Source organism: Squalius cephalus (genome assembly GCF_949319135.1).
Source record: "Squalius cephalus genome assembly, chromosome: 17".
In the NCBI taxonomy this organism is placed as follows: domain Eukaryota; kingdom Metazoa; phylum Chordata; class Actinopteri; order Cypriniformes; family Leuciscidae; genus Squalius; species Squalius cephalus.
This window is the reverse complement of record NC_137138.1, coordinates 7,160,197-7,173,303: the sequence shown is the minus strand read 5'-3', so window position 1 is coordinate 7,173,303 and position 13,107 is coordinate 7,160,197. Positions and strand designations below refer to the sequence as shown.

At 36.8% G+C, this 13,107-nt stretch overlaps 1 protein-coding gene across 17 annotated transcripts in view; it reads right to left on the bottom strand.

Moving 5' to 3' along the window:
* Window positions 1-13,107, bottom strand: part of fnbp1b (formin binding protein 1b) — a gene marked incomplete at its 3' end in the record, with an annotated part of 75,955 nt that overhangs the window by 18,222 nt on the left and 44,626 nt on the right. For 7 of the 17 annotated variants that reach the window (XM_079847949.1, XM_079847951.1, XM_079847948.1 and 4 more), the window contains exons 6-10: window positions 12,985-13,089; window positions 8,767-8,895; window positions 8,405-8,551; window positions 6,616-6,810; window positions 2,018-2,209 (exon numbers count right to left, since the gene is read on the bottom strand). In XM_079847949.1, coding sequence (XP_079704075.1) covers window positions 2,018-2,209; window positions 6,616-6,810; window positions 8,405-8,551; window positions 8,767-8,895; window positions 12,985-13,089 — 768 coding nt within the window. Of the gene's footprint in view, window positions 1-2,017; window positions 2,210-6,615; window positions 6,811-8,404; window positions 8,552-8,766; window positions 8,896-10,935; window positions 10,951-12,984; window positions 13,090-13,107 lie in introns of all 17 variants that reach the window. The other 10 variants (XM_079847941.1, XM_079847954.1, XM_079847939.1 and 7 more) reach the window with 4 other exon arrangements.

The window sequence follows — 13,107 nt, the reverse complement described above, 5'->3', positions numbered from 1 at the left end:
TACATCAAATCATGTCAACCATGAACAGACACATTATAAACAAGCCAGGAGCACAAATGGAGAGAATGAATGTGTCAAAGACCTTGACATGTTTAGCTTAAATTCTTTAAGATGTTCCCATCTGTCCTCTGTTACTCTATTTTAAACCATTTGTGTCTACAACATCCTTCTTTCTTTCACTGTGACCTGATTTATGCCACTAATGTCAGTTAAGCTAAAATCTTGAGTGTGTACGTTATGTGGAAAATTGAAAAGAATAGGATGAACTTAACCGGGCACTTCCTGTTCGATGAATAAACAGACAAAAATAGGAAATGATAAATCTGTTCTGTTCCTCTGTTCACTGACCATCGATCCTTGTATATCAGTGAGCTGAACGGAGAACAGTATGTGCGCACTGTGAAAAGATAACGTGTGAGGTTTGCACAGGCACATGGGAAACTGGGATTTGCTGCGTTATCTGTTGTTTTGCCTCTGTTATCTAAGAGTCATTTAAAAGTCTGAATCTCTGCTCGCACACACGGAAACATGCGGACGGCCTTCCTGAGGGGAAGGTGAATCTGGTCAGATTTTGTCAGAAAGTCACATGTCAGTGTTTGTGTAAATACAAGACATTGTTTCCGAATGTTTGTGTACATGTAATCGCATTACTCAGGATAAACCTTTATGTTTGAGCACCCGTTTTTATTTTATCTGTCACTGCAGGGTCCCTTCGAGGCCTCCTGACTGGCGCCCCTGCGTGTTGAGTGCATAATTGTGTTTGTACGTGAGACAGTGAAACCATGATAAACGCAAACAACGAAACATAAAAGAGAGAGAGAAAAAGAGACAGAGAGACAGACTGAGAGAGAGAGAGAGAGGCAGAGTGAATTTCATTGGCTGCATGAGGTGGAGGAAAAAGGAGCCGAAGGACATAAACGATTCACGGCATGTCACGGCATGACATCATCGCCTCAAGAGTCATACTATGACATCATCGTTTCCGAATCTTAAGTTGTCTTCACGTCCTTATAGGTCGTAATTTTGGTAGGAAAAACATTTCAATTTCACATTTCCAATAAGACAGGAAGGTTTTTTTAGAACTAGTGTAACAAAATAAAACAAATAATAATATAATATAATTTAATAAAATATAATTTAGTTTAATATAATTTAATATATATCAATATAATATATTAATCAAATTTTTAAAAAAATTGCAAAAATTCTAAATGCTTGGCGTTGCTATTGTAGTGTTGTTATTGTCAACTAAAACTAAAACTATTAATTTAAATACATTAGGAATGAAGTAAGATATTAATATTAGATGACAAACTTAAACTTAAAAAATATATACACACACACACACACATATATATATACAGACACACATATATAACTGAAAATATAAATATAAAAATCAAATTAAAAATAATAATACTTATGCCTCTAAAATGACATTAATTGGGACAACGATTCTTTGTTATAAAAAAAAAAAAAATACCAAATTTATTGAAAATCTAATTTTTTAAGGTTCTTAAGAAAGATTTTGAATATTTTATTAAATTTACAGTTATTAATTGTCTTAAAAATTAGGAAAAATAATTAAAGAAACAAAGTTAATAATAACCATATATATATATATATATATATATATATATTTTTTTTTTTTTTCTCTAATTATCATCCTAGGGAACATTTTATCCTAAAAAAATTCTGAAATCATTCTAGGGCACAGAAAAGTTCCCCTAACTGAAGATTCCCTCAAATACGATCATCCAGTCATGACTCATGGCTTAAAGGCAGCATTAGTCATGTTATGACATCAATAGGTTGTTTTACATTTAGATTAAGATGTAAAAAAAAAAAAAAAAAAAAAAAAACTTGAAACGATCATTCGGCTCCTTTTTTCCATTATCCAAACGTACACTGACATGACAGCACAGGCGATGACACAGGCAAAGAGCGGCGCACGCGCACACTTACATGAACACACAGATGTTGAAGACGTGAAACGCCAGCATGCACGGATACTTACCCCTCGCCGGAGGCTCCTGAGGCAGTGCATTTTGGGCTTGGAGGTCATGAGGTCGTTGAATCGGTGGGACAGGGGCTCCTTGGACTGTTTGGGGGTCTGGGGAGTGGGGCAGGGGTCAGGGGTCACAGCAGAAGGTGAGGGAGGGTCAGGGGGGGGCTGGCGAGGTATGGGGGATGTTAACAGGGACATAAGCTACCGGTAAGACACGTGCCATAGAGCAGCGACCAGTGAGTGAGAGAGATTTACAGAGAGAGAGAGAGAGAGAGAGGGAGAGAGAGAGAGAGAGAGAGAGAGAGAGAGAGAGAGAGAGAGAGAGAGAGAGAGAGAGAGAGAGAGAGAGAGAGAGAGAGAGAGAGAGAGAGAGAGAGAGAGAGAGAGAGGGTGGGATAAAATCGATCCAGAAAGAGGTAAACAAAAGAGGAGGGGGAACACAAAACAAGAGAAATAAGGACCCAAAAATGTTACAAAACTAAAGCAACGAATTAATCAATTAATCAATTAATAGAACAAAGGAAAACAAAAAATAAAACGGAACGTAAAACAAATGCCAACTGAAAGAAACACGCTGCAGCTGTGGTGTTGTTAACCCTGTGAGCGAGAGAGTTAGTGCGTTAAACTCGGTTCGGGATATCAGGGGTCACATGCAGGGGTCAAATCACTGCAGAACCATTTAAAGGGACAGTACACCCAAAAATGAACAGTCTGACATCATGTCAAGGACTTTTGTTCTTCCCTGGAACACAAAAGGGGATGTTTATACAGATTTTTTCAATATGATGGAAGCGGATGAGGACCCTCGGTTGTCAAGCTTTAAAAAAATGCCAAAAATCCCTATGAAAGTAGTGCATATGACTATATGTACTAGATCTGTAAAACTGTGGCATGAGGTTAAAGAGTTTTCCAAGAATTTCTCGCCTTTTTGTAGCTTGACAGCCATATTAATATTCCTGCCATTTCCTCTTTTTGTGTTCCATGGAAGAAAGTAAGTAAATGAGGGTGAGTAAAGATGACAGCATTTTCATTTTTGGCTGTACTGCCCCTTTAACAAACATCATGCACAGCAAACACACACACAGCTCTAAAGTACAAAAAAAATGATTTCAGGTCAACCATTTGCTCTTTTTCTCTCTCGCTTTCTTATTAGCAAGCTCCCTAAGGCATACTGGAGAAATTAACGAACGTGCGTTCTGGGACAGCTCACATTAACGGTTCGGTTCCCATCAGACTAGAAAACCTAAATCTGTCTTTGAAGGCCGTGACACACCAAGCCGACGTCAAAGAACTGGCAGTGACGAAAGCCGACTGTGCTGTCGCCTCTCGTCAGCTTCACTTGAACACCTAAAGGACTACAGCTGACTGGAAACTAGCATCAGGAAATAACTGTCTATATCAGCAGGGATCGATATTCATCATTCAAAAAAGCCAAACCAAAACTAGGACTGCAGATCTACAAACCGTAAATAAAGCAGCGTCTTCTTACAATTCTGAATATCAGTCATGCTTATCACTTTCTTCATTCCAGTCGGCTCATATTATTATGAAAATATTTGTGTATTTGAAAGAGCACGTAAGATGATGTAAAATTAGAGCAGCCGTGTAGTCTTGGCTTCGAACACTGACTCGTTCACTAAGCTGAACAACCAATCAGAGCAACCTCTCTCACTGACCGCCGAAGCCGATTCAACATGCGGATTCGGCCAAAGTGTCATCAAAGTTGGCCCGACAAGACCCACACCACAAAAACTAGACACTGGCCGACCGTTGGCTTGGTGTGTCTCACCTTTATGCATTAGGAAAAATCAAGATAAATCGAAATCTACATGAGCTTGTCGGGAATAATTACGACAAAAATGATGTGTGCAATAGTGCGCTTAAAATGGAAGTCCATGCAGCATTGAGTTCATAACCAGTAGTCCCACCAGTCAAATAACATATTTTGTACAAAACAATGTAATCGTGTCAACATTAATATGAGCTCCATATATTTTGCGTTTAGTCTGGTTTAGGTTTTCCATCTAATATTTATATTTTGTTTCAGCATTTGTTTTTGTTTTCAGCATTATTTCAATTAACTAACATGATTTTTAATAGTTTTAGTTAAGAATAGCACTAGCCCATAGACTTCCTTTGTGAGTGCATTACTGTACACACTATTTCTGCTTGTTTTTACTAAACAAATAGATTTCCTGTGGTAATCTACAGCATTTCAACAGATGCTGTCAACAGAGCTTAACTTGCACTGAACCCAGAAGATTCCAGTAATCTTTACCAACATACATTAACACAAGAAAGCCTCTTCTAATCCTCTAGGAACAACCTAATTGTGTCATATCATCTGCTTTCAACGTTCATTCATGCATAAACACCATTAATCCGATACAGTTTTGCACGAGACGTTTGTGCGTTTAGCTAGACGACTGTATTATTGAATGTTGTTTCTAAGAAAAGACTGTAAAAGTCTCCTAATACTTCTGACCACAAACAGACATTACACACACAAAACACACAGAATAGATGTGAACTGACAAACATAGGCTATGATTGGAACAGCAATCTACAAACTACTCGGACTATTTACATGGTATGTATACTAAGGGCAATATGCAAATCTAGTCCTACTGTACTTCATTTGCCAAAATATGCAGTATACAACAAAGCACACTACATGGAGAACAATTTCCCATAATGCAATGTGCTAAAGTAAATCAAAAGAATTGTAAGTGATACCAAATGCAATATCTGCCAAAAGTTACACTGTTACACAAAACTGGACTAAAACATATTTATTTCTAATATAACAACTGGGCGCCATTGCCAAATTAAACATGATGTGATGAGATCATGTGACAACAAAGTACATTTGCGTACAACTGTATCGTTGCATAATGTTTCACATAAACATATACATTTATTAAGAAAGTTTGGGGTCGGTAAGATTTTTAACTGTTTTTGACTCTTCTGCTCACTAAGGCTGCATTTATTTGATCAAAAATACAGTAATATTGTGAAATATGATTATAATTTAAAGTAACTCCTCTATTTTTATATATTTTAAAATGTAATTTATTCCTGTAATGGCAAAGCTGAATTTTCAGCATCATTACTCCAGTCTTCAGTGTCACATGATCCTTCAGAAATCATTCTAATATGATGATTTGCTGCTCTAGAAACATTTCTGATTATTATTATTATTAGGGATGCACCAATATGAAATTTTTGGCTGAGACAGATAACCGATAATTTTTTTTATTTGAAAGCCGATAACCGATATATTGGCCGATAAATCTAAATCCAAATTTGTATATAATTTTTGAGAGCCTGATTACAAAAACAAAAGTCTAACCATTAAAAGCATGTCACAAGCACAATTATAATGATGTTCTCATTGTAATTTTATGAAGCCTATATGACAGACTTGCACTGCACATTTTGCACTTAAATGTATTTAAGAAGTGATTCCAATCATATTTAAAGCAATTCAAAAGCATCATGTTGAACAGTGTGCATCTGAAGTGTCTCAGCTGAAGGAAATAATACATTATTTATCGGCTTTAATATATCGGCAAATTTTCTAATCGGGCCGATGGCGATAACATTAAAAATGAACATATATCGGCCGATACCGATATGATGGCCGATATATCGTGCATCCCTAATTAATTATACACCGTGCTGCTTCATATGTTTGTGGAAATCATGATAAATTTCTCTCAGGATTCGTTGATGAATAGAAAGTTCAAAAGAACAGCATTTATTTGAAATATAAATATTTTTTAACATTATAAATTCAATTTACTGTCACTTTTGATCAATTTGATGCATCCTTGCTGATTAAAAGTATACATTTCTTTAAAAAAAAATTAAATAAACATCCTACAATTGCCAAACATTTAAACGGTACTAAAAATACAATATATACTGCACAGTATGAAATACGCAATACAGTAGTTTTCCATTCTGCCCATAGCCATAAAGACACACCTCAAAAAATAATGTATCACAGTGTTAATGCTCACATCCTGGTCCTGCGAGGTTAGGCGGGGATTGGACTGAGCATGCTCAGTAAGAGTGGAGCCTTTGACACAAATGTCAAAGGTCACAAGAAGACAGAGGAAGGCGAGGAGAAGGAAGAAGAATGTGGTTACCATGAGAACAGCAACGATGAGTGAAGGAAAGAAGAAATTACCTTTCGGTTTGAAAGGACAATACAGAAATAAGGGTTTAGGGTTACAGTTCTCTGCGATGTCAAAGGTCAAAGGTGAGGCCTCTCGGGCCGGTGCATTAGTACGTTATCGGTGGAGCGTCAGGATGAACGTGGAACGTTTGTGTTTTCGTGCAGGGAAGGGAAAGGAGAGGAGAATGATGGTGGCAAACGAATAACAGCATCTACAAGTACTACAATAAAACTAGACAAACACAAACAACCTACACAAATGAAAATAACCAGCACAAACAAAACTCACATAAACACATGAAACAATCTTTCTTATGAGCTTTCAGATCGGTCCGTCTCTATTTTTGCGTTCATATTTATTTAAATGTAGTTTTTCGGTCAAATCGAAGTAACTGCGAGCGAATGCAGTGAGTGTGTGTGTTACCTTGTTTTTCTTAATGAAAGGCCATAGAGTTTTGCTTTTGCTCTTGCTGGAACGCTCGGCTTTGTTGTCCGAGCGCGAGTTATTGAGGCTGGTCTCAGACACCGTCCTCTTCATCGCCTGACCGTAGTCTTCAAACTCCACATCGCCAGGAGGCTCGAACCCAGACTTATACGACTCTATGACCTGAGAGGAGTCCTGCCGGGGAAAGAAAGCGCAGATAGTCTCTGAATAGGGACTTCACATTGATTTCGTTTGCTAAATAAGCTCATTAGTATTGCTATAAAATAAACCTTTCCCAAAAATATATATTTTTAAGGTTGAGAATGCCTCTAAAAGGAGGTTTTGTCAAATTTAGGTCATTTCTGAAGAATATAGCTATATTCCATAAAGGCCATTTGCAGTATCATATGCAGAAGAAGAGAGAGAATGAAATATTATTAGTTATACTCATAAATTAGCCACATGAACTGTTTCCATCCACCTATTTTTATGCAAATTTTGGGATATTGCATAAAAAACGATGCATGGAAATGGCAAAATGCGCATACATTTAAAAAATGCACAAAAAACGCTCAATTGGGCCAGATACAAAAAAAATTTATCCGATTAGACGACATGCGTATTAACTACGATGGAAGCATTTACTGAATTAAACCTGAATTTACTCATGTGACATTTGAGGATGTGATAACTGGACTAACCAGTGGACCAATCGCATCACACAGCATCTCAAATGTTGGTTTAGTTATTCTGAAATGCCTGAGCCAAAGTCTGTCATCAAGAGGATTTTGCATAATGACCTCAATGAAGCGTCTCGCAAAACTGTGTTCCCAAACACCAGGCATTCGAATGCAAGATTACACGACAATGGCCATTCGCAGTTTCCTCTGCAGACTATTATATCTATATATAAATACATAATTTCTGCAACTGCAATTTCAGTAATCAATTAAAAACACAGAATATACATTCAAAACAATTGAGAGATTCTGGACTATATCAGAGGAGACTTAGAGTCCTTAGTTGGAGCAGTTGGCATACCAGGGTGTCACTATTATTTATGTTTTTATTTCAATGTTATGCTAATGAAAATATGTATTTCCACAATTTTAAAGTGGATAATTTTATATGAAATGACATAAGTTGCAAAAATTAAATGTGAGCTACATTACCGTTCAAAAGTTTGGGGTCTGTACGATTTTTTAAAAATAAATTCTCAATTAATAATTTTATTTAGATTGATTTAAAAAATGACATTTTATGACGTTTATTTATTCATGTTATAAAATATTTCTATTTCAAATTAATGCTGTTCTTTTGAACTTTCTACACAAAAGGGAAAAAAAAATTGTTTTCCACAAAAATAATGAGGTTTCCAACATTAATAATAATAAGAAATGTTTCTTGAGCAGCAAATCATCATATTAGAATGATTTCTGAACGATCATGTGACACTGAATATGCTGACACTGAGTAATGATGCTGAAAATTCAGTTTTGCATCACAGGAATAACTTACACTTAAAAAAATATTCAAATAGAAAACAATCATTTTAAGTTGTAATAATATTTTTCAATATTGCTGTTTTTACTGTATTTCTATCAAATAAATGCAGTCTTGGTGAGCAGAAGAGACTAGTGTATGACTTTAAGACATTTCACAGCCTTGTTTTCTGCATTTCCTCTTCTATTAAACTGTCCCACGGGCAGCAGCACTTGCAAGAGGTATTTCAGACAGAAGGAGGCGCTAGACCCGGTCAAGAAAGAGGCTATACGAGTGTGTTACTAACATTCTTGGGTTCAATGGACTCGGCCACTTGTGTCATTCCATCCAGGCATTTCCCGATGATGGGCAGAATCTGTCGGTCGACCTCGGCAAACGTTTTCAGCGACTCGCCCATTCGCTCTATCCTCTTCTCCTCCATCGCCTGGATCTTCTGCTCACAACACACACACACACAGAGAGGTAAAGAGTTACTGTGTGTATTTCTGAATAGAGAGCTGCAAGATCAGGAATTGCGTGTTTACTCTGTTAACTAATTTGCATAATTCACTTCATTCAAAAACAATGCAGCCAGTGCATGCAAATAAACAATATCAGTAGCCAGAATTCATTCTCAGTGGATGTTTCTATGTGCGTGCATGTGTGCACCTGGAAAATATTAGGGATGATGGTGTAATAATGTTCGTTCTGTTCCTGGTTGAACTTCTGCAGGTATGAGGAATATTCATTCTTGCTGTCAGAAGCCATCTGGTGTCTCATCTGTGCCTGCTGCCGTGCCTGAGAGAGAAAGAGAGTGAAATATAATTGATTATGCATTGCAATAATATTAAAATATAAAGTAATTATACCCCTAAAAGCCACATAAACGTAAACACATGAGGAGCGTCCCAATTTGCATACTTATGCACTATTATATGCCATTTTGTATAAATAGGGCGAGTAGTGTGTTCACACTAAAAAAATTCCACATTTAATAAGTGCACTTTAAATACCCGGATAAATAACCGGAAAAAACGAAGTGTGGAATGTTGGACGCATAATGCATTAACCATCGCAGCTTTAATCATGTAGCAGAGGGGGAGGGGCTTCAGACTCCGATGTTCAATGACATAAATAACCTTATAAAGTTCATACACTACACGGATGAGTTCATAGTGTATAAGTGCATAGTGTATAGTGCGTCATTTGGGACGCAATTTACACACAAAAAACAAACAAATCTTTGCGTTTTCCTCCGTCTTTGTGACAAAACATTCTCATTAAAACTAATCCATTCATAGGGTTATCTCAAGTCATAACCAATTAGATTCTCTAATTATTAGAACATATCTGATGTTTAATATAGAGATATGCGAGATATGAGATTTTTGACCAATGAGATTTCACGGTGGGCGGGGCTAACCAGTGTGATGATGCAGAAATCAACAAAAAGACCACACGCAATTTTGTTCCGAGTCTCAATGACTTCCCCTAAACTCACACACATACATATATATGCACATATGCAACCTCAAAATACACAAAAATGGTTCCTCACTCCCACAAGACTCACACATCAGAGTATCATCACCTTTAGCCTCATTTGCATAGACGTATTTATAACTAACTCACAGTTATGTGTCAAAAAGCAGCTTTGAAGTAAGAGTGAAAAGCTAAAATATAAACTAGACTGTATAAACACCCACTGCTCAAGAGCTCTTGTGGTTTGAAGAAAAAAAAATCATCAGTTTGTCAGCTGAAAAAAAAATGCAACTCTAAACCGTACAAATACATTTGAATGCACATCATTTAAGCCAGAGAACAGAGAACAGAGAAAGCAGTGTCACGTCAACCACATCCTGATCCGATTCAAGGAAATCACACTTGTTAACCTGAGGTTCAGTGTTGCCATGGCAACACTCCGACTCCTGCACCAGCTCATCAACAGCAGACGAGAGCATGAGCGGATGGGAAGTTTAGAAAATTACATTTACTCTCACTGGAAATTTAGACATTTTTACAGATTTAGTGATGTAATTAGACTATTAAAATGAAAATGAAACTGTGACATATCACTCAGTGCTTGTGCATTACAATATGTTTTCTTAAATATATATAAGAATATTCAAATGTAAGAATATCGCATTAAAATATTTACATCATATTTATAATATAAAATGTATAAATATATAAAACATAATATAATATATTATAATTTATATTATATTTACTATATTTTCTTTTTATATTATTAAGATTTTTATCAAATAAATAAATATTATTTAGATGCAATATTCTCACATTTGAATATTCTTATACTTATATAAAATATTGCAATTCACAAGCACTGAGTGATATGACAAATTAAATATATAAATATTTATTTATGAAATATTAATACAAATATAATAATCTAAAATATACAATACATATACAAGTACATATGAAATTAATAATATATTTCATGGTATTATATTAAATTAAATAAAAACATTTTTAATATTTTGTAAAACTCATGTGGACACATTGCAAGACGACCAGATACTGATGATTCCTAAACACACACAAACATCCTAATAAACTGTAATATGATGAGCTGACATTTATATGTGGGCCAGCAGAACAGGAAGCTTTGAGATTTACATGTTTAAATATTCATGCCTGGAGCGATGTGACTGGTGGGGTAGCAGCGCAGACAAACTTTAATCAAGCCTGTGATTGGGTGGCCGTTCAGCAGGTGTGTCGTGTGGGCGTGGCCATGGCTGGACAGGAAGCAACGGTGTCCCGACACACAGACACACACACGCAACACACACAGACCTGCCGCGGTGCACCTACCTTCAGGCAACATCGCTTTATGGCATGATATAAAAAAAAACAAATATACATATTAGTTAGCTTAGACTACTAATGAGCTAGTGCTTAAATCTACACCGTATCATGACAGCGACATATCCAAAACAAACCGCTCGACAACACATCAAAGTCAAACAAGACGCATCAAAACCCCACGACCCTTGAACACACAAACACACTGGCTGCATTCAGAATGAAATACAAGCACTACACTTCTATTGTAACTGTATCTATCTATCAAATAGTAACTTTCAAACTGCAGTAAATGCCATGTTTATGTCATACAACCTCGTTGTGTTGCATATTTAATTCAGTGAGTGAAGTCTTAACTTTTGGCAGTATGAAGTTTTTTTTTTTAAATCTATAAATGAGTCATAAAAGAGATAAAAATTTGTGGTTGATAACTCTTTCCGGTTTATGAGTCTCAGGGTAAATGGAAGATAAAGTTAATTGCATTGCATTGTGGGATGCAGTTCTCTGGTTATATATACGGAAGCTTATCCAGCTATTCCATTCATGCACAATTCAAATGCAGTACACAGTAAACTGCAGAAAAGGCACAAGTAGTATGGTAATATACTATGCTGAATGCAGCCACTCTCTGATTGGCCCAATACAGCTTACGTACCTTCACTGACACTGACACATCTGTGTCTACATTAAAGAGGACCTATTTTGCCCTTTTACAGACTCTTAATTTTGTTTTTGGGAACGACTGGAATAGGTTTTCATGCTAGAATGTAAAAAAAAAAAAAAAAGTAATTGTTGCAGCTCCTCTCTTCCCAGTCTGTCAGTAACGCTCTGTTTAGTTCCTGTCTCTATGAAGCCCCTCCTTCTGAAAAGCCAAATGTGCTCTGATTGGTCGGCTGGACCAGTGTGTTGTGATTGGTCTACCACTTTAAGTGTGTTTCAGGAATGTCACTCCCCTTACTATAACCTTGACGACTTTTAACACACTACTAACTAACTCAACCAGGCCCCACCCCATTTATTCTGAGTATATCTTGTGCGGGAATTATTTAAATGAGGAATATTGTGACTTGTTCACTCCAGGAAGAAACTCAAGACTACAATGGAGGCGTTTCAGGGAGTTCAGAAACAGTGACACTGATATAGAGACTGATATAGACACTCCCGCTGGACTTTTTCATGCTCAAACTGCAACATTACACACTAAAAAGATGCAAATGTAAAAAAAGCATAATAGGTCTTCTTTAACGGATCTGCAAGTTTGGCTTTGACATGCATTTGACTTTTCGGAGACACTCACATATGCTACCTAAAAGATCTCGACTTTCTCAGTATCTGACCGTTAAATGACAATAACACTCTAGATTCTGGACTCCTGGAAGCAGGCGCTCTTTTCCACATCTGAATACTTTGGAAATTTCTCTTTGTTCTACACAAGCTATCATGCAGACATCTGCCGAGCACACGCTCTGGAACAAAGAAAGATTAAAAATGAGCAAGGCTCATCGAAAGCGAAGGCGATGTTGCCTGTCCTGTGAGACTCCACAGTCCCCCCCCCCCCCCCCCCACACACACACACACACACACACACACACACACGGTCGAGTTTCCACACAACGCCACGGCAGCAGTGTGAGACAGCGAGGGATGTGTTAAGATGAAGTGAAAAACAGACACATGTGAATCACTGGAGATGTATCACTTATTAATTTTGTATAAATCAAATAACACAAAGAGAGGTGATGACATCAATGACATCACTATTAGATGAATTACAGATCTATCCATCTAGATAGATAGATAGATAGATAGATAGATAGATAGATAGATAGATAGATAGATAGATAGATAGATAGATAGATAGATAGATAGATAGATAGATAGATAGATAGATAGATAGATAGATAGATAGATTCTGTAATGTCACGATTCCACTGTTCATGGAAATAATGACTTCACTGATTGGTGGACTAGGAATTTGGGTATGATATTGGGTATGTGGTTTCTACATAATTATATTTGATGAGGTCTGCAAACACACACACACACAGCCGGTCTTACCTTCTCCACATCTGCTTTCGTCACGTTGATGTCTGCGTCCATCTTCTCAAAGTACTGCTGGGCTCGATCTGCTTCTTTACAATCCCGCTCAAACTTTCGCTTACACTGTGCACACACACACAC